This window comes from Ochotona princeps, chromosome 3 (assembly GCF_030435755.1).
Source record: "Ochotona princeps isolate mOchPri1 chromosome 3, mOchPri1.hap1, whole genome shotgun sequence".
In the NCBI taxonomy this organism is placed as follows: Eukaryota; Metazoa; Chordata; class Mammalia; order Lagomorpha; family Ochotonidae; genus Ochotona; species Ochotona princeps.
In genome coordinates this window covers 100490647-100512768 of record NC_080834.1, presented here as the reverse complement: position 1 = coordinate 100512768, position 22122 = coordinate 100490647, and the positions used below count along the sequence as shown (strand labels likewise).

Here is a 22122-nt window from a genome sequence, read left to right as displayed (position 1 = left end):
TTGTTGGCCCCTCTCACGTTCTGCCCTCCTTGTAGGTACCAAGAACTCCTGGATGACAACCAGGCCCCTTTCTTCCTGTTCACGTGTGCTATGAGGTGGCTGGCTGTGCGGCTGGACCTCATCAGCATTGCCCTCATCACCACCACGGGGCTCATGATCGTGCTCATGCACGGGCAGATCCCCCCTGCCTACGCGGGTCTCGCCATCTCCTATGCCGTGCAGGTCAGCAGCTGGGGTGGGGCATCGTCTCTGCTTGTTGGCATTCTTCCTTTATGGGCACTAAGGAGGCATGGTGTGAGGGTGGGGGAAGGTTCCAGTGTAAGCTGCTGTCTGATCTTTAAATTCCCAGCACTCTCCTGGTGAGCTTTCGTGTGACAGTTTGGATAGGACTAGGCAGGTGGGCTTGGGAGTGAGATAGGGGTGGGAAGACAAGAAGAAAAGGATTTGACTGGTGCATGTTTAAGAAATAGATACTGAGCCCAGAGTTTGTGTGGCCAATAAAGCTGTGGCTTGTGATGCCAGCATCCTGCATGGGCACTGGCTTGTGTCCTGGTTGCTCCATTGTTTTGTTTTGAAAGATAGAGAGTTACAAGGGGAGGGAAAAATGTCTTTATTCTGATTTGTCCCCACGTGGCCACAGTAGCCAGTACTGGGCTAATCTATAGCCATGAGTTTCTGGGTCTACCACGTGGGTGCAGAGGCTTACACATTTAGGCCATCCTCTCCACTACTTCCCAAAATGCATTAGCAGGGAGCTGCATCAGAAGTAGAGCATCCAGGATGCAAACCAGTATCCATATAGGATACCAGCACTGCAGGTATGTACCATGTGTTACCTCCTGTGTCAGCTCCTACTTTTGGTGGCTCTTGTTAGAAAATGAAAACCATCAACTTGTCAGTCTCCCTTGACAAAGTCTGCTGCGGCCAGTGCAGTGTGGACCAGGGTTTGAAGCGAGGGGCGACACATAAGGACAACAGACAAGAAAGAAACAGATTAAAAAGAAGTCTTTGAAAACAAGCAGTCAGAATACTCCACTCTCCATGAGAGTGAATCAACCCAGTGCCTGTCCTGGCAACTTTTACTGAGAAAAGAAAGATACAGGAGAGACATTTTTGAAAGTGGAGCAGGCAAGAGGGTTGCTCTTCAAGAATGAGGAACAATTTAGTGCCTGTCTCTCTCGCTTCCATTCACGTGTAGAACCATGTTTCATATCAGTCTCATTCCCCTGTGGATCTTTGGCTTACTGACTAATCACTGTCTGAGCCAGGAGGTTCTCATGTGGATCATCACTGCCCAGAGAGGAGGAGAGCAGAGCATATGGCCAGTTACCTTGAGAATCTGTGCTGCCAGAGTCTGTGGTCTTGTCAATCACAGACCTTGTCAATGTAGTCCAACTTTCACAGATCCCATTCTCAGATGCTGGCCTGGTCTGTTTCAGACCTTCTCTGGCTGCTTCTGACTCATCCTGATCACCTCCAACACATCTGTATCTGAGGGCTTCAGCTTTAGGCCCGCTGCTGCCTTGTACCCAAACCACCCTAACAGAGTTTGTTCTCAGAAACGCTTTGTCAAAGGATCCCTGGAGAGGCACGTGATGGCAGCTGCCCAGAGACATCTGCCCATGCTGTGCAGGCCTCCTTAGCAGGTGGTCAGGGAGGACACCCTGTGGCACATACTCCATTTCCGAATACCCAGCCAGAGGTGTGCAGAGCCTTCTGTGTTCCTGCTTCTCCCGGCCTCACAGCTCTTGCTGCACTCTCTTGCAAGCATTCTCACAAGTTGTTGTCACGTTGACAGCTCCGTTTGTCATGATTGCCATGAGCAGGTTCCAAGACAAGTGGGAAATACGGAAGTTTGTAGCTACAGTTAGTCACTGGGCAGCCTTTGGCTGTGAGAAAGTCATGCCAGCTGCTCACAGTGCCTCCTGCTGTCCCGAGCATCATGGTTGATGAGGGGATGACAGGCTTTGTCTTCAGTGCTGAGAGCATGCTAAAGGCCCAACAAGCAGCTGATGATGTGTCCCATTCAGTCTTACTGAGCTCTAACCCTGTAGGGGGAAAAGAAAGTGCCCTTGCATGCACACAATAATAATGAATTGTCTCCATGTTTTTGCTTTCCCTCATCAGTTAACAGGACTGTTCCAATTTACGGTCCGGTTAGCATCCGAAACAGAAGCTCGATTCACCTCGGTGGAGAGGATCAATCACTACATCAAGGTCAGACTGCTGCAGACCTCTGGCTGTGGACACAGGCTTGTTTTCTTTCCCTGTCTCTCTTACCCTGTAGTAGAGGACCAGGAGCCTCCCCAGCACGCCCAGGATGGAGACAAGAGCACCCTGAGAATTTTAAGATAGAGTTCTAAATTGTGTCCAGTTGAGAAAGTCCATTCACCTGCTAATCTCTAGAATGGGCAAACCTTGTTAGTTCAGTCGAGTAGACTAAGGCAGAGTTTGCCTCACACTGCTGAAAATCAGGAAGTGCTTCCACTGTTTGTCTGCTCCATTTGTTCCAAGGCTGGGATGACTGTGAGGATCTCCTATGGAGCTTTCAGCAAAGACAGACATGTAGCTCATCTGCGGAGGCCCTGAGGTAGTGGGTCCAGACTGGGACCTGGACTTCAGTGGCTCATTTCAAGCTGTGTTCTTGTTCTTGGTTTAGACATAAGGAAATATAGTTGGCACTGAGAGTATCTGTCCCTCCCCACCTTCCCCCACAGTCCCTGCCACCTCACTGTGGGCTGGTTTCTTGCTGGTGTCCCAGCTGGAACTGATAGAACAGTCATTCAACAACAGAGTAGTTAGGATTCTCAAATGGAACCATTCTTAAGAGTTATCTTTTTTTGTTTTAATTTATTTATTTAAAAGAATCACACAGAGAGGGTACTGATGTAGTTTGGCATTTTGGAGAATACCTCCCCAATACAGGAGAAAAGGGAAGAAAAGGAAAATTTGGAAGCATTTGTCCCACCTACCTTCTGCCATGCCTTGACACTCCTCACCCTAATCAGGACCCTCATGGACATGCATGCTTGTCAGCTATGTAAACAACAGCTAAAATAAAATAAAATTATTAATTTAAGAAAAGAATTACACAAACAGAAAGAAATCCTCCATCCACTCATTCAGTCCCCTAGTAGCTGTCAATGGTGAGGACTGAACCAGGCCGAGCCCAGGAACTTCATCCAGGTCTACCACTTGGGTGACAAGGGTCCCAGCAACTGGGCCATCCTTCACTGCCCTCCCAGGCCTTTAGCAAGGAGCTGACTAGGACATGGAGTACCTAGAACAGAAAACTGGCACCCACCTGGGAACTCAGCGTCGCAGGCAGTGGCTGTACCACAACAGTGTCCCCCAAGAGTTCCCTGCATTGTGAATTGTTTCCAGACATCAGCATTTATGCCATGGTTTACATGGGAGGAAGACCTTCTGACTTCCAAGTCGTTGACTTAGAAACATATATTTGAAAAACTGCTGTCAGTTAAGAACTGAACGTGTGCATTTTCCTGGGAGACGTGTCTTACTAAGTTGCTTTAGGAGTGAGCCTGAGTTCTAGAATACTGTTTAAGCCTGGTAAAGACTATTGTTTGAAAGAATGGCGGAGAGCTGTCTAATGTATCTGGTGACCATCTAGGTATTAGTCTGTCTCCTAGTGTTCCAGCCAGTGGATGGCGTGTGTGCCTGCGGGCCTCCAGGCGTGCAGTATGTGAGCTCATGTCCCTGCTCTCATGCAGGAAGGGTCAGTGTGATTGTCCTTGGTGGTCCAGCATGAATTCTGCCCATGTCAGCCACATGTCTGAGGACCCCCTCACTACTCCCAGTCCCAACACGGATGCCTTCCCCAGCACTGAGCCCTTCTAGTTCCCAGTGTTCGTGCCGGTCTCCATCCCCAAGGGCACCATGGTCATTGGCTTTTACTTCCCTATAGCATCGTGAGCATCTCTGCTGATTGCCAGGGAGGATCTTTAAATATATATATATATTTATTTATATATTTGAAAGGCAGAGTGACAGAAATCTTGCATCCACTGGTTCACTCCCCAGAAGGCTACACAACAGCTGAGGCTGGCACAGGCTGAAGCCAAGAGCCAGGAACTCCATCTGGGTCTCACATGTAGGAACAGGGGGCCCAAATACTTGGGACATCTTCCTCTGCTTTCCCAAGCATATTAGTAGTGAGCTGAATCAGAAGTGGAGCTGCTGGGACTTGAACCAGCACTCACTTGGGATGCTGGCATCACATCAGTGGCTTAATATGCTATGCCATGACGGCAGCCCTACCAGATTGGTTATAAACATTTTGAAGTGTGACTGTTCCAGCAGGCATGTGAATACTGGGACAGAGTTCCAAGATCACCTCATTTAGTCCTCATGATTTACAAAAGAGAATATAAAGCCTGGAGGGAAGTGACATGTCTCAGTCATAAGCTGCTTGTGGCAAAAGTAAGAACAATGGAACTGGTGCAGTGGCATCAGGCTAAGCCTCAGCCTGTAGTACAGGCATCCCATCTGGGCACAAGTTCAAGTCCTGGCTGTTCCACTTCCCATCCAGCTTCCTGATTATGACCTGGGAAAGAAGCGGAAGTTGGCTCAAGTCTTTGGAACCCTGACCTGTGTGGGAGATCCAGAGGAAACTCCTGACTCTTGGCTTCAGATTGATTCAGCTCTGGCTGTTGTAGCCATTCGGTGGAGTAAACCAGGGAATGGAAGATCTCTCTCTTTCTCTTTCTCTCTCTCTCTCTCACTTTCTCTTTCTCTCTCTCTGTCTCTCTCTTTCTCTCTCTCTCTTTGGCCTTCTCCATAACTCTACCTTTCCAGTTGAAGTAAATAAATCTTAAAAATAAAAAAAAAGTGGGACCAGTGTTTCTGTCTGGTGGGTTGACTGAGATAACCTCAGAGGCTGGATCTTATCAGATGGGCCCCACTACCCAGTTGCCTACCTTTAGGACTCCACCTGTGGTTTTCAGCTGGTAAAATCCTGTTTCAAGTGGAACATCTTCCAAAAATTCCAGTTAAACCTGCTGTGCTTGGAGAGCGGGAGAAGGTCTGGAGCCCTGCCACTGAGGCTGTCCCTCGGTCGCTGAGACAGTTGCATGAAGGAGTTCCCTGAGAAAAGCTGTTAGAAAATGACTTCTTTGGAGCCACTGCCTTAGAACCCCTGTACCCCGTCTCTGTCTGAGTTGGTGGCAAGGAGAATTGGTTCACACAGCTAGAGAAACAGGAAGGCAGCTGCCCCTCTGTAGCAGTGGTGGGCCATGGTTTCACTTCCCCAAGGCAAGACCTTCCAGCAGCACACCCCCATCCCATGCCTCCTGAGCACCTGGTGCCGCTTCTGTCTCTACAGACTCTCTCCCTGGAAGCACCTGCCAGGATTAAGAACAAAGCCCCACCACCTGATTGGCCCCAGGAAGGAGAGGTGACCTTTGAGAATGCAGAGATGAGATATCGAGAAAACCTGCCTCTGGTCTTGAAGAAAGTGTCCTTCACCATCAAACCAAAGGAGAAGATCGGCATTGTGGGGCGGACAGGGTCAGGTACAGCATGCTTGGACCATGCCAACCTCTGGTTGAGAATTGAACCTGTAATTGGCATGGGGAGATTACCATCAACTTTATGGCTGCTGAACAGATGCCCAATTAGTGCATTCAGTCACAAGCCTCCCCCAAAGCCAGTTTTTGAGGTTTCTTTTTTAACCACCGTTTCTGACATCACATGCTTTCCCTCGTTATGAAAGTGAATATTGTGAACACAGGACACTTGAAATAGAAGGGGAAAAGCAGCTCCATTGCCCAGAGACCAGGACTCACAGTGAGGTTTAGCTGGGTGGCTTGCTAGGGCTTTTCTGTGAAATGCATAGGTTTTAAAAAAAGTGGGGACATTTTAGAGGCCTGCCATGAAAACTTTCTGTATTTCTGTGGCTCGGTTGGTGATTGCCGTATAGCAGAGCATTCTGTTTTACAGCTCTGCTGTGATACGGCTGTGTGTGCTTTCTGAGGTCACCATCCAGGTTGGGTCTAAAGCTCTTTGCTGTGGGGCCTAGGCAGCCTTGTGATTGTCAGAAGCCACCATGGCCCCAAATAAGGAATCTCTGTCCCTGCAATGACAGAAATTATTCTCCTGATCTGATCTCAGTTGCAGAAAAACAGAGACTTGCCATTTGTATTAGGCATCGTGGTGCATCACTCTTATTTGAAATGGGCTGCTGTGTACCCTTTGGATTCCTAGAGTGTAGACTTGGTTCCCCCCTTGCTGTCCTGCATGCCATCTCAAAGCACAGGCCTGGTCTTCCTGCCCTCACCATGTGTCCTTGTCTGAGCAGCTTTGGTGTCTGACCACTGGCTTTCCTGACTGCTTGCTTCCTTGGCGTCACAGTGCTTCTAGCTTTGTTTCCTTGGCCGTTAAAGAAATGCCTCTTGTCTTTTCTGGTCACTTGACCTTAAAGAACTTTCTAAGACAGAAAGCAAAGAGTCACATTTTACTTGCTGCTTGAGGGAATTATCAGACAAAAGACTGCCTTCAAGCTTTGCTGACCGGAAGGATACTGGGCAGCTAGGGACAAGTGCTACCCCCAAAGCTCATGCTTTGCCCTATTCCCAGGCCCCTCCCTTAATGCTGCACCGGCCCCCTGGGGCACACCACCCTCCTAAGAGCTGATTGGCGGCCTTCCTATGATTTCTGCTTAACACGGGTAACTTGGACCAAAATAACAGCCAAGCCTTTGTTGGAATAGACAGTAGGTAGTGAAATGAGAGCAAAGAAACAGTGACAAATATTTTGACCCATACAGTCCGAATGTAACCCCAATACAATACCTTGCAAGCATCATGGTTCCTGGCTTGGCTATGGCCATCCTCCGGGACAGCACCCTGGGCACACTCTGCCACCCTGTCCTCCTGGCACACCCCGCCAGAGGTAGAGGTCACAGTTCAGGGAACAATGACATCTTCCAAGCAGATGGCTCAAACCCAGGCACCCATAGTTTAACCAGTGATCTGAGCCCCTGCTGCCTTAGCTCTGAGGACATGACTCCCTCCCCTCCAACCCAGCTGCTGAAAGCCAGCTCCCCTGATCTGAGCAGAGCTGTGCATTTCAAGTAGGAGGAGAACTGTCTCACTGTGTGGTCCGGGTTTCCCGGTTCATATCTAGTGGGTGGATGTGAGGACTACTGTATTAGGACTGTGGGTGGCTGGGGGCCTGCCAGAGGTGTCCCCAGGAGACACATCCCAGTGGCAGGGGAAGGGACACAGGTACTGGTGGTGAAGCAGGCTTTCTGCAGCCCCCTCGGGCACCACTGCAGAGAGCGAGTCTCAGGCACCTTAGCAAAGGCTGCCCAGAGCGCACACTTTCAGAATGTGGAGGCATCAGCAGGGCAGGTAAGTCAGGAAGCAGGTATCCTGCCCAAGAGAGATGGCCCCAGCAGCTAAAAGACCGCCCGCTGTGCCAACATTGAGCCACAGTCCAAGCTGCAGAAATGGCTGTGGGGATGGGAACAGGCCCATATAAGCCTTTGAGATTATCTGTCCTTTGATGCCGCAGTTTCAGTCCTGAGCCTCTGTCCCAAGGAGCTCATCAGAGGTAGGGGTAGGTTCGAGCACCAGGGTGTGCACCACAGTGTGTTATATATGGAGCTTCTCATGAACTCAGTGTTCAGCATTCAAAGACGGGAGGGATAAGGAAGAGGCATCCACGTGGTGGAATGTGTCGCTGCCACTTAAATTCTGTCCTGAAAAGTTTTCAATAGTGTGGTTGAATGCTTATTAACACAGTGTTACGTGCAAAGAGCAATGATAAGGTACCTCCACTGTGATCTCAACTCAGAAGAACAAATGGGAAGCAGCTGTCAGAATTACAGTAGTAAGTTTATAGGAGTTTTATTTAAACGATTGATTGATTCGTTTGACATTCAGAGTTAAAAGAGAAAGAGATCTTTCATCTGCTAGCATGCTGCTAAATGACTGTGACAGCCAGGTCTAGAAAAGACCTGAAACCCTATGCAGGTCTTCCATGTGGGTGGTAGGAACTCAAGTACTTGGGCTGTCTTTCACTGCTTTCCTCAGTGCCTTGGCAGGGAGCTTGTCAGCCTGGAGCAACTGGGATTTGAACCCACATTCCCGGCATCACAGGCTGTACCGCGATGCTGGCCCCATACCATTGCTGTCTTTTACTCAGGTCACTTTTCAAGGAGAAATAGGTGTTTGCTCATCGTTATAGTAGTGACCTCATCCTTTTATCCCTGTCTCAGTAGAGCTGTCTTAGCCTCTCAGTCACTCAGAGCAGAAACCTCCCTGCCTTACTTGCTCACCCCTGAAGGTTCTGCCATCTCCCACTGCTACTACTGTGGCCATGGCAGCCTCAGCTCAGGTTTTGTCTGGGCTACAACAAGAGAGTGGAGAGAGCTTTACTGCAGCTTGCCAGCCAGGGGCTTGCTCTGCGACCTTTGTTCTCTGCACTGTGCCCAAGACACACTCAACCATGGGCACCTGCCTCTTCTGTTTCACTCCTGGCTGGGTAACGAGCTCCCCACCCCCCCTCCCCGCCCCACCCTGCTCTGCACCTCTGCAGGAGCTGTGTGTCTGGTAGCTGGGGGCTTTAAAGTTCTCTTTGCTGTTTCCCATATCATTGTGTGCGTGACCTGAGTCAGTCATCCAAAACAAGGATCGAGCAGAACTAGAAGAAGAGACGGTATTTCCCTTAAGGCCCCAGGCCCACGTATCTTCACTGAATCCACTGACGGAGCTCCTCCTCTGTGTGTCTCCCAACCCATCAGGGAAATCGTCTCTGGGGATGGCTCTCTTCCGCCTGGTGGAATTGTCTGGTGGCTGCATCAAGATTGACGGAGTGCGCATCAGTGACATCGGCCTCGCCGACCTCCGAAGCAAACTCTCCATCATTCCTCAGGAGCCAGTGCTGTTCAGCGGCACCGTCAGGTGAGGGAGGACCAGGGAGGGGCTTCATGATTTCCGTGTGTACCATTGAGAGGTCAGGCGGGCATGTGGAAGGCACATGATGCCAGCTCCCTCCTGGGACTAGGGCCTTAGAACCGCAGAGCCAATGACTTTCCTGCTACACCATGTGCTTCCCGCTGCAGGTGTCAGAGGGAACTCCACAGGCAGGGGTCCTGCAGCAAAGCAGGAAAGAAACTTGGGCCAGAGTACTTGCTTCAAGACCTTGGGCATGTTAATGCCCCTAAGCCTGTTTCTTCTTAAATTGCGGGGTGCTTGGAGCACCTGATATTGTGGAGCCTGGAATATGGCTAAGCATTCAATATGAGGAGACAGCTGTCACCAGCCGCCACCTCACCATCGTCCTACACCTGCCCTCAGTCTGCTCTGCCAGCTCCTGGGTGTCCCAGGAGTTGCAGTTTGAATGGTGATTTACCAAGATCATTACCAGTCATGCGTGCACCTGCTCAGCATCCTCCCCAGCTCTGAGACCTACACTGGGATGAGTCTGAGGTCTGCCAGCCACTCAGCTAGCTAGCCACAAAGGGTGGATGGACCCTTGGGGCATGCTCATGATTAGCTATTCTCTCAGGGATGGAGGTGTCAAAGTCAAAAATACGTGACATCAGAATAGAAGTCAAATGTATTGAAATTGAAAATTGAGAAATGTGGAAGTGGTCTCAAATGTGCTATCCCCGTGAATCACCTTTGAGGAAAAATTGGTGTTATATATTTTGGCTCAGGACAAAAGCACTGTGTTTTGTTGGTCTAAGATATTTTTTTTTTATCATAAGGAAGAAAATTAAGAAATAAAGCACATCAAAACCTCTCTTGAGAGTGCTGCTGACAAGGAGTGGTGGGTTTTCATTCTAAAGTGTGCAGATTGGCCAACTTGAGGAGTTAATGACTGAGGATTGGTTGGAGCACTGGCGGCTGTGCTGATGCACCTGTCCCAGACCTGGGCCTGCCTGCGAGGCTCCCGGAGCAGAATGTGCTGCCATGTAGACAGGCTCAGGGGCTGCTCTGTGCTATCCTGAGCGTGTAGATGCTGAGCTCACACTGCTCTTTGAGCTGTCAGCTTTGCAAACAGAGACAGCCGTGCAAGTTTGCCACCTCAAACCTCGGCTTTTTTTTTTAATCTTTTAGACTTATTTATTTGAAAAGTAAAGTTAGAGAAAGAGATAAAGAGCTCTTCATCTGCTGGTTCACTCACCCAATGGCCACAATGGCTGAAGCTGGACCAGTTCTAAGCCAAGAGTTTCTTGGGTGCAGGGTCCTAAGGATTTGAGCCTTCCTCCACTGCTTTAAGCAGGGAGCAGGATGGGCAGTGGAGCAGCCAGGACATGAGCCAGTGTTCATATGGGATGCCAGTGCCACAGATAGTAGTTTTACCTGCCGTGCCCAGTGCTGGCCACTCCACTTTTTCAATCAGCAGTAGACATTGAGGGAAGAGTTACATTTCAGATCATCTCTCCTCCTCCTCTCCCACGGTTCCTCAAGTATCTCAGAGCACATTCAGCGTGCAGTATTTCATTGCTTTAGAAGGTAAGCAACCTGTGTGGAGGTTACCTGGGCTAGGACAGGACAGATAGCTGAGCTCTCAGCTCCTCCCAGGGACTCTGAATTTGAAAGCTATGCCTCCACCACCAGTAACCCAACGCTGGTGTAGAAAGGGAGTACGTCCACCTCCTCCTTGAGGCACCAGCAAGCAACTGAGACAGGAAAGGAACTCTTCTATTTTTTCATTTATTTAGTTCTTAAAGACTTATTTCTTTTTATTGGAAAAAGAGATTGACAGAAAGATCTTCCATCTGCTGGTTCATTCCCTGAATTGCTGCAACAGCCGGAGCTGAGCCAATCTGAAACCAGGAGCCAGGAGCTTCCTCCTGGTCTCCCATACAGGTGCAGGGTTCCAAGACTTTGTGCCATCTTCTACTGCTTTCTCAGGCCATAAGCAGGGAGCTGGATGGGAAGTGGAGCAGCCGGAGCATGAACTGGCACCCATATAGGATCCTGGCACATGCAAGGCAAAGATTTAGCCACTAACCATCATGCTGGGCCCTTATTTTTTCCTTTAAAAAAGACTTGTTTTGTTTGAAGGGCAGAGTAACAGAGAGAAAAGAAAAAGCAGAAAGAGAAAGCTCTGATTTGCTGGTTCACACCCCGGTTGGCTAGAGCTGGGTTAGGAGCTTCCTTTGTCTCCCGCATTGGACCATCTTCTGCTGCTTTCCAGGCACATTAGCAGGGAGCTGGATCAAAAGTAGAGCAGCCAGGACTTAAACCAGCACCCACCTGGGAAGCCAGTATCACAGGAGGCAGCCTTACCCACCATGCCTCAATGTGAGCTCCAAGAGGGGATCTGTTGAAGGGAAAGCAGGATAAAGGCAAAATCAAAGCTCAGAAAGTACAAGATGTGAATATCCCAGACGTTCTCCATACATATGTAATCTGAGTCACAAACCGAATGGTTTGGAGCCATGTCCACCCCTCCATGGACTTCATCACCAAACCTACATCTCCACGCTCCCTCATGGTTCTGCCTGATCTGGGTCTCCATGGACTCTCCCTCTCCTCTGCCGGGGCCCTGACCGGTGGGCCCCAGCAGGAGAGACCCCGGCAAAGGTTGGCTCTCTTCTGTCTTTCTGCTTCTGGGGAGGCCCAGCCCTGGCCTTGCCCTCATTCCTGCTGACTGCCCCATCCCACAAGCTGTGTAGCCTCCCCTGGTTGTCCTCAGCTGTCCCTCTCTCTGTCTCTGTCCTGGTCCCAGTGGGCCATGGATATCATCTCATCGCCTAAGGCAGTTCTGTCTGGTACGTGCTCAGCAGCCAGAAACAGTTTTCTCATTCTGCTTGTTCCGGCACCCACTCTCCCTTTTGATCTGCCTCTTACATTTCTCTTAAGGTGTATCTGCAGCTATCAGCGCCCAATCATAGCTTAAATAATTGACTCCCCAATTGACCCGTAGGGGTTGGCTCCATCCTGGGGCCCAGGGGACCTTCATGCAGAGGCTTCAGCACCCTGGTGCATGGGCTCTGACCCTGAAGTCTCTGGGCTGTCTCTGAATGATTATCATTCAGAGGAGCCCCATCCCCCTTTCAAGGCATTGCTCATTTCTGTGCAGTTTGGGAATGTCCCGAGTTTTCTGGGTTCCCCATTGCAAAGCCACACAGAGGCTGGAGGAGCATGTCAGCAGGGCTGGGGAGTCTGTGTGTCAGCCCCTGCTGCTGCACGGGCAAGGCAGTGGCAATGAGGCTTGCCAGGCACCATCCTCAGCCTTTCAATCAGATTCTTCCAAGTTTCAGAACTCCACCAGGGCAGGGACTATCCTGATCACTTCATAGACAAAGGAATGGAAGTCCAGAGAGGCCAAAGATGCCCAGCCCAAAGTGGCAGAGCTTGGGTCTGATGCTGGTGGGCTGAAGGGTCTGCCTCTGACTGCCTCCTGCCTGCTGAGGGGTTGGCATGCTGCTAGCTGTCACCACCCTTGGAGAGAGAGCCTGCCTGACCAGGAGCCAAAGCCAGGCCTGCTGCCTCAGGGGTTACTGCATGTAGTTGGTTTGCTTTCTGCAGCTTCTTTACAATCTCTTCTGCCTTTTCCAAGGTTTTTTTTTAAGATTTGTTTTTTTTATTTGAAGAGCAAAATTACAGAATGAGGAGAATGCAATCTTCTATCTACTGGTTCACTCCCAAAATGACCACAATAGCCAGGGCTAGACCAGTCTGAAGCGAGGATCTTCTAGTCTCCCATTCTGGCCATCTTCCACTGCCTTCCCAGGCCGATAGCAGGGAGCTGGGTCAGAAGTGGAGCATGTAGGACTAGAACCAGTGCCCTTATGGGATGCTGGTGCTGTAGACAGAGGCTTAACTCACTCTACCGTAGCACCAGCCCTGTCTCTCTCCCAAGCTTGAGAAAAATTTTTACACAGCCCCTACTGCTCCGTTGAGTCTCATCTATTCCACTTTTACCTCTGTGATTCTGTTTAATTTAGCTCTCAACAGCGAAAAGCCCAAATAGGTCTGAGTGTCTGGAAAGCTGTTTTGATCTTCCCTTTTGCTGTCTGATAGAAGATGTTTGAAGACCAAAGTCCCCTGCTCTGAACACTGAGGCCACTGTGAAGCCATGCTCTGTAGACAACATGGCGGTGTGGTCTGCTACTGCATCCTGCCTGTGCCATGAGCTGCAGTACCAGCCCTCACCCTGCGAGATGTGCCTGGCTGTGTTCAACACTGGCCAGTAGGCTGGCCTAGAATGTTGCTGAAAATAGGATATGATGAACCAAAAATGAAGACACACTCTTGGCAGCGTCAGGAGCTTGAAGTTCTGATTGTTAAGAAATAAGTGCCTACAATGTCAGGTGCTTTTGTTTCAGCCCAGTTCAACTTGTTTGAGACCTTGACTGCACAGTTTGCTTTCATTTCTGTCTATGGCTTCTCTGATACTTGCCACAGGAGACCAGACAAAACAGGACCCTGTTTGGGAGCAGCTATGACTGCTCCTGAGCTAGGTCAGTGGTGCAGGTGGCCCTGCTTTCCAGGTTGGAAAAGGACTTCCGGAGGATTTTGGTGAAAAGCTCTGAGGAACTGGCTGAATAAATAAGCTGATAAATAATGCAGGCTTTTAGGATTGTGGATTAACAATGGAGTCCCTGTCATGACACCACAAAGAGCAGCGGTCCTACTTGCAAGTCTGAGTGGGGTCTAGAGTAGACCACACAAGTAAGCGAGTCTATTTCATTGAGAAAACTTTGTATGACCACCCAAATGCACATCGCTCAGGATCGTCTTGCTCACTCACCCTGAGGAAATTCCCACCAGTCTTTGTCAAAGTAAGCAAAAGCACGGCCAACCCGTTTCTGCCGAGAGCACAGTTTCTGTCTGGCTCGAGTCTGTGGGTGTCTGGATCCAGAGGAATCTCCAAGAGGCATCGCACTGATCTCCATCAGCTCAGGTGCAAGTCAGAGCAGACTCCCAGCCAGCCCTGGGGCAAGGAGGATTAGGCGCTCTCAGTGTCCTCCTGATTTAGAAGCAAGTGAATTCTTCTGTAGGCTTGGCTCACTGTCTGCGCTTAGCAGCACCAGAGAGCTCTCTGGATGGCCGCCCCACAGGGACCAGGCTAACTCTCACAGATCAGACGCCAGTAGAACTGTTGGCATCTTGTATTCCGGAGCTGCTGATGATTGGAACTGCTTGGAAAATGCTCTTGAGTGAGCCAGAGAAGCACCAGGCCTTAAAAGCAGACCTTCAGCATGTGCACATGAGCCTTGTCAGCTGCACGACTAGCAGTTAGTGAGTGCCGTCTCCCAAGCACTGTACTTTGACTGTCTCAGTCCCACAACAGCCTGCCTAGTGATGTCACCTGGTCCCATCGCATGGACAGGCGATGGAGGGGTCGTTTATCCAAAAGGCCAAGCTGCCGTCTGACCCCACTCTGCCCAAATCCTGTCTGTCCATCTGTTCCCCCTCCACCGCACCACCCTCTCTGACTTTGCAGTTACAGAAAACGTGCAAGTTGTGACATCTTAATGCCTCTTAGTGAGAAGTCAAGGGCGGGTGGGGGCAGGCATTGATGGCTTTCTTCATACAAGGAAGTCTAGTCGGCGTGCCAGCACCTGGGCTACAAAGTGAGTAAGGTACACGCAGTGAAGGGAAGGTAAGTGGCACATGGAGAGGGAGCACAGACCCCACGCGTGGGCTGAGTGGGTCAGGAGGTAGTAGTAGCTCTTGTGTGCGCAGTGCTGGCCCTGGGTTGGGTTCTGCCATGGATGTCCACATGGAGCAAACGCAGTCCTCACAACCTTTGGAGCTCAAGGAAGCAGGGAAACATTACTTCACTGGCCAAGATCACACCAGAAGGTTGGTCACTGATGGAGCCCATGTAGGAATCCGTCTAGTCTGGCTCCAGAACCCTGCTTTGTGCCAGTGTCGCCTATGCAGGGGGAGGAGGGGCGGGTATGTTCCCCGCAGGGGGAGGATACTCAGAGCAAGAGGCACAGAAGAAAGCAGCTGGTTCAAATCTCCCCTGGAGGGCGAACAAAGCCCACAGCCAGCCTGTTCCCCCTCCTTGGGTGGAGTTCTGTGACAATGACCTGCTTGCATTCGCATGCCCCACTAGGAGCCTCAGACATGAAGACACATTTGGTATGGGGCTAAAGCTCACATTTCTCCTGGAGGTTCGGCTACCCACAGGCCAAGTCTAATCTGACAAGCAAAACAGAGTTATGTCCTGTACAGTTTGAGTGACCAGACCTCCAGATGGTATGCCTAGAGAGAGACAAGACAGCGCCCAAAAACTGTGACGTCCCAAGTTCCCATCAGATGCCTATTGTACTCACCTCTCCCGTCATCTTATATGACAAAGACTGGTAATATTTCCAGTAATGTCTAGCGCTGCACTGTGTGTTTTATCTTTGATTTCCTTGTGGTAGACACTACTCAGTGAACAAGAACAACTCGCCTCCCATCCCATACCAGTCTAGATCCCTTCCAGTCTCTCTCCTGTCTTTCTTTCCACTGAATCAGATCATCCTCCAGGTTTGGCTGGCCATAGTGGAGCCTTCCACTCAACAACAGGGCTATCAGCTGTGCACCAAGGAGAAAGAGGGGCTTTTCCAAGTTTATAGGTCTAGAGAGATGTATTTTAACACAGATGCATAGAAAAAACCTAGAAGGATCTGCACCAACTTATAAAGAGCATTTGTTTCCCAGGGAAGTAGGGAGGAAGGATTAAATCGTATATTGGCTTCTGTTTTGTGCTTTGCATATATGTATTCTACAGTGTGTATTGTTTCCATTTAAAAATAGTGGAACTATGGTTAATCGAGTTTTATGGAGGAAGGGAAGCCCAGTCTGTTCTGAAAGCTTCCGTTCCTGGCTAGCTGGGGACTGGGTCACCTGTGACCTTCAGACTTGAGCCTTTATCCACGTGTGTGCATTGGAACTTTCCACCTCCAGGCAGCCATGGAAAACTGTTTGCTTGGCTGTGACCACTGAGAAATGATCATTATTCCTCCCCAGGTCAAATTTGGACCCCTTCAACCAGTACACAGAGGACCAGATCTGGGACGCCCTGGAGAGGACGCACATGAAAGAATGTGTAAGTGAGGCAGCACCAGGGGCTCTGCCGGGACTGCAGGCTGGGGCGCTGCCTGGCCGCCTCTGTGCCACTGAAGACCTTCCCGCCACCTCCAGCTTGCCCGCAGAAGTCGGATTCACAGCAGGGTTTCCCAGGCACTCCTTGGGTGTTGCAGGATGAGATCTCCCTCGGCCCCACTTCCCACACTGCCTCAGCCCACTGATAGAAATGCTACTAATGACAGTCACACAGAAATCTTGGGGTTTTGTTTTTGTTTTGTTTTAAGTATGGTCATTTCTTGCCTTCTGTTCGCAGTTACTGGACTTTTTTTTTTTTTTTTAGATTTTTTTTTATTGGAAAATCAGATATATAGAGAGAGGGGGAATGGAAAAGAAGAGCTTCCATCTGCTAATTCATTCCCCAAGCAGCTGCAATGGCCAGAGCTGCGCCAGTCTGAAGCCAGGAGCCAGAAACTTCTTCCTGGTCTACCACACTGGTGCAGGGTCCCAAGGCTTTGGGCCGTCCTCGACTGCTTTCCCAGGCTACAGGCAGGGAGCAGGATGGGAAGTGGGGCAGCCGGGATTAGCACTGGCACCCATATGGGATGTGGTAAAGGCAAGGCAAAGACTTTAGTCACTAGGCTACTGCGCCAGGCCCCGAACTTTTCTTTTTTGAGATGTATTTATTTCACTTGAAAGCCAGAGATAGGGCCCGGCGGCGTGGCCTAGCAGCTAAAGTCCTCGCCTTGAACGCCCCGGGATCCCATTTGGGCGCCGGTTCTAATCCCGGCAGCTCCACTTCCCATCCAGCTCCCAGCACTCAGAGAGAGGATGTTAACATTGCAGGCAACAGCTTATCTCGTTGTGCCACAGTGACAGCCTCCATAACACTTTAATTCCCAGTTCATCTGGTCTTCACACCCGTACCTTCCTTCCACTTGAGCCAAGTTCTTGGTTGATTGTTTCAACTGCTTCAGGACCACTTCTTGGCCCTGGATTTTTTTTTTTTTAACCCTACTATCTCTTGCTTTCCTTCTCCCCAGATCACTCAGCTACCTCTGAAACTCGAGTCTGAAGTAATGGAGAATGGGGACAACTTCTCAGTAGGGGAGCGGCAGCTGCTGTGCGTAGCGAGGGCCTTGCTCCGCCACTGCAAGGTGAGGCCAGTGGGGATGATGGGGAGCAGACACACGGAGCCCTGCCCACTGGGGCTCTGCCTCTGAGCCCACTGGTGCTTCCTAACAGCATGTCCCTGATGTTCTTTTTTTTCTTTATAAAGATGTATTTATTTGAAATTTACAGTCACACAGAGAGAAATCTTCCATCTGTTGGCTCACACCACAGATGGCCACGATAGTGGGGTCTGGGCCAGACCCAGTAAGGAGTTGGGAGCCTCTTTCAGATCTCCCACATGTGTGCTGGCCATCTTCCTCTGCTTTGCCAGGCATGTTAACAGGGAGCTGGATCAGAATTGGAGCAGCTGGACTCACACTGGCACCCAGTGTAGCCAGAGCTACAGATGGCAGCTTAAGCCGCTGTAGCACAGTGCCAGCCCCCTAAGATGCTTTTACATTAAGTTTGACACAGGTGAAGTATGTGGGTTTTCTGGCAGGTGGTGATTTTGGTTTTAACTCCCTGAGCCGTCATTGTCTGAGGTTGCTTTCTTTTCTGGCCAGTGAGTCGCCTAGTGCTGCAAACCTCAGACAGGTAGGAGTTCCAGATCATCAGATCCAACTCCTGCATCTAGCCCGCAGGAAGGAGTGCCAGAAAGATTAATGTCCATGTTCATGTTCACTGTCACAGAGCAAGCAGAGACAAGTACCTGATTAAAGAAGAAGCATGGGCATTTCTTATTTGTGGGAATTAAAGTAAACACAGAGGTTTGAAGCTGCAGTAATTATAGGCAAAGGGACATTTTAACTTATGTATGTCACTAAGAAAAAAAAAATCAAGATGTGGTCTAAAACTGAAACAGATTTTAGCAAAACCTCCTTTAGCCCAGAATGCCTGAGGAGCTCACTTGGTCCTCCTCTGTTCTACGGGCAGATTCTGATCTTGGATGAAGCCACGGCCGCCATGGACACCGAGACAGACTTGCTGATCCAGGAGACCATCCGAGAAGCCTTCGCAGACTGCACCATGCTGACCATTGCCCATCGCCTGCACACGGTTCTTGGATCTGACAGGATTATGGTGCTGGCCCAGGGACAGGTACCAACCCTTGCATTCTCTTGGCCTTGGCCTGTGGCTCCCCAGGGGAGGCAGTCTTGTGCCTGCCTTCGTCATGTGGCTCTGGCCTGTGGAGAAGTGGCCACAGCAGCTCTGTTCTAGTTACCTTCGGGCAGGATACTGCTCTCCCTGGCAAGACATGGAGAAGCTCACTGGTACTCGCTCTCCTCTGGGCTTTCACTTTGCCTGCTCATTCTTTGGTTGCTCAGAAGTAAGGACACTGACTTAGGTTCAGAGAACATTATTAGTACTTAGTAACTTGCAATCATACAGCACTGCCCAACTTTTTAAAATTTATTTTTCTTCCTTCATTTTATCAAAAAGAGAGATCTTCTATCTACTGGCTCTCCAAATGTCAGTTACACCAGGTCTGTGCTAGGCCAAAGCCAGAAACCCAGAAGCTATCTGGATGTTCCATGTGGATGCAAGGGAAACAGCTACTTGAGCCATCATTGGCTGCCCCTCAGTGTTCCCCATTAGCAGGAAGCTGGATCAGAGGTCAAATGACCAGGACTCAAACCAGGCAGGCATTTGGCTATGGAATGCAGGCCTCCCAGGCAACTCCTAACCCACTGTGCCAGATACCTAAGCAGGTGGTACCAAATTTGTTAGCCTATTGTTCCAGGCTTTACCGTCATCTAGCATGAGTCCTGACCTCACCTTCATTCCCTCTTCTTCCCTTGCATATGCTATTGGCTGTAAACAGTCTTGCTTCATCTAAGCTCTCTCATCTGTATTTACTCAGTTCCATTCCCCACCTACACACAGCCTGCCTTCCCCGAGGGGAGACATGAATCAAATGCCAAAGCTCCAGGAAGCTTCCTGATTGTCCCAAGCCTCAGAGTCCATTCCCAGAGCTCTTTGGTCTTGTTCTGGGGTGACTGGCATGGCCCATCTCCCAGGAGGGCAGAATCCTACTACAGTCACCTCTCAGTCCCTGCTAGTGCTCAGTTCCACAGAGCTCCGCACCAGCAGGTGTCAAGTCAGTACGTGTTGTGTGCCCTAGGATGGAAGGAAGTTAATGATGTGATGGAAATAACAAGTCATGTATAAGGGACATCTTGTCTTCTGTTGTTCACCACCAAAGCCACCATGGTGGCCATTTGCATTGATGTTTCCTGTAGACATCACCAACCCCGCTTGCCAGCTGAGGAGGGACCTTAACCTCCCTCAGGTCCGTGGGAAGTGACTATCTGGAGCTGAGCTCAGACCAGCAAGCCTGCAGCCTGTGCTTTAACTGCCAGCCTGTGTGGTCCCTTGGTCTGTGGGGGCACCGAGACACGGGGCGCACCCGGCCCAGGTTTCAAGGCCAAGCTAAGAGAACACAGGGATCATTCATGATTTTTGTTCTTGTCTTGAAGTGGCTTAATGTTTTGAGACAGTCTTTGTTTGCCATGTCCCAAATGTTCAGTGAGATTGTTAGACACTGGATGTGCACCCCCGTGTGTAGGCATTCCCTGGAACGTCATTCAGTCAAGTGGGAGAGAGCAAGAGTCCTTTCTTAAAAGCCACTTTGCTTCCCAGGGTGGAGGAGATGGAGGTTGGTGCTGTTTCAGAGTGGCCAGTCTCTGGTCGTTGATGAGGCACTCTTTCATGACCTTGAATTTTTTTCCTTGACAATTGTAATTTTAAGAAAATTTAAAAGAAAAACATGAAACCCTAAAATAAGAAAGAAGCTCGCCTGTGCCTTCCACCCTCTCCTGAGAGACTAGCACCAAATGGCACCCTGCACGTGTACATGCAGATGCGTACACAAGGGTGCTGTCTGCTGCAGCCACCAATGGCCAGACCAGAGCTGCCCTGGTCATGGGAACTTGTCATCCCCGACCCCACTGCCACAGGAGGGCAGAGGGCTGGTTTTCCTATAACTCAGCATTGTCACCAGGCCCCGCCTCCCTTGTACCCAGTACCCGCCCTTGCCCTCCCAGTACAGGATGTCTGGTCCAGCCTCACGTAGCCACTTCCTCCCCATGTTCTCTCCAGTGCACTGGGTGCTGTCCTTGGAAAGACCGAGCTACTGGCACTTGCATCTCAGTCCCCAAGGCTGTGTCTGCTGCCATTTCCCAAATGGCCAGGGCAGTGGGGGAGGTGCACACAGTGTTTTCAGCTTGTGTATGGGGAGGTGTCAGCCTGTGTATGGGGAGACAGGTTGCGTTGGCAGCTCCTTCCACGTTCAGCCCCAATGTGCTGTCCCCTGGCCCCGAGGGAGCCCACCACAGGATGGACAGTGGTCAACCCCGTTCTTGCCGTCTCTTGCCAGTGAGGCATCTTGAGCTGTCCCTGTGCCATCTCTGGGGGTGCATCAGTTCTCACAGCAGGGTGAGATTAGTCAGCTGGGCCCTTCCTGAGGCCCTCTTCCCCAAGCCTGGAGGAATGGGGATCCCTGGAGGAGGCTCCTCTCCCTGTCCCCTGCCCTCCACCACAGCTGGTAGAAAGCAGCAGGCACTTCAAGGGTCATGGCGATACTTCCCATGCCGAGCCACACTCACACCCCACACTCACAGCCTGACGCCGTTCCTTCTTTGGCAGGTGGTGGAGTTTGACACCCCTTCGGTCCTTCTGTCCAATGACAGCTCCCGGTTCTACGCCATGTTTGCTGCTGCAGAGAATAAGGTCGCGGTCAAGGGCTGACACCTCCTCTCTACAGGGTCTCTTTCCCTTGAAGCGCTGCCATTCCCTGCCTGGGGCAGGCCCCTCCTCACGTCCTCCTGCCGAAGCCTCGCCTTTCCCGACTTTATCTTTCGCACAGTGGTTCAGGATCGGCTTCTGTGTCTAACTTTTAGGAGAGAGTCCATATTTTGATTATTGTATTTATTCCATATCCATGTAAACAAAATTTAGTTTTTATTCTTAATTGCACTCTAAGAGGTTCAGGGAACCATGATTATAAATGTATCAGAGGCCTATAATGAAGCTTTATACGTGTAGCTATATCTATATATAATTCTGTACATAGCCTATATTTACAGTGGAAATGTAAGCTGTTTATTTTCTATTAAAGCGAAGCACTGTGCTCATTGCAGTGCGTGCCCCTCTCAGTCATTTGTGGTATGGTTGGCTGTCCTGGAGACCTGGCTGTGCTGGCCGGCTGCGATAGTGGCAGTGCCTGGGTCTCGTGCTGCTTCAGCTGGTGGCGCTGCCTTGTCCGGGTGCCCTGGGGACACCATGCAACCCAAGGGGGCTCCTTGGCCACCACCCCGCTGCCCCCCACAACCCCCCGCAGCCACGCCCCGGCCAGGCAGGCTGCCAAGCGCCGTGGATCCTCAGGGTTCCCGCTTTCTGTCCTGGCATTCCTTACTGTTCGTTTCCCGAGAGCAGGGCGGGCCGAGCCTCAGACCCTGTGCCAGTTCCCTCTGTCATCGCCGTTGGGAAAGAGACACTCAGAAGCATTTCTCAAAGGGGGGTTGCCTCTTTCCATGGTCGTTGTTTCTAACCAAGAATAAGCTTGTTTCCAAGTGCCCCACTGCCTCAGGACCCCTGCAGCCGCCTGCTTCTCCAGGGGCTGCACTCACATCCGCCTATTCCTGCACCTCCATGGCTTGGTGACAGGGCCCAGGATGTCATGGCTCTGAGCCCTTCTCGTTGCAGTGGCCACACAGTCCCTTTGACCCCTCCAAAGCGTGTCCCTTGAAGCAGCTCTCACCAATCAGTGTCCCTCCCACTGGCGTAGAAGTTTCTGTACTGTAAAGAGACCTACCTCAGGTTGCTGATGGCTGTGTGGTTTGGTGTGTGTCCCTACCAACCCCCACCTCACCCCTACCCCGTGTGCTGCGGGGCCCATAGCTCAGGTGGCCCTGGTCACTGCTGTCATCAGGGGAAAGGTCAGCGTTGCATGTCGTGACCCACTAGATGTCCTGTCACTTTAGCATGTCTGCTGAACACC

At 50.6% G+C, this 22122-nt stretch overlaps 1 protein-coding gene across 2 annotated transcripts in view; it reads left to right on the top strand.

Moving 5' to 3' along the window:
• Positions 1-21261, top strand: part of ABCC5 (ATP binding cassette subfamily C member 5) — an 81555-nt gene extending 60294 nt beyond the window's left edge. For both annotated transcript variants that reach the window (XM_004577763.4, XM_058662159.1), the window contains exons 23-30: positions 36-222; positions 2128-2217; positions 5342-5531; positions 8765-8924; positions 15954-16032; positions 17054-17167; positions 18057-18221; positions 20769-21261. In XM_004577763.4, the coding sequence (XP_004577820.2) occupies positions 36-222; positions 2128-2217; positions 5342-5531; positions 8765-8924; positions 15954-16032; positions 17054-17167; positions 18057-18221; positions 20769-20870 (1087 nt within the window). In that variant the 3' untranslated portion in view covers positions 20871-21261. The remainder of the gene's footprint in view (positions 1-35; positions 223-2127; positions 2218-5341; positions 5532-8764; positions 8925-15953; positions 16033-17053; positions 17168-18056; positions 18222-20768) is intronic.
• Positions 21262-22122: the final 861 nt, after the last annotated feature.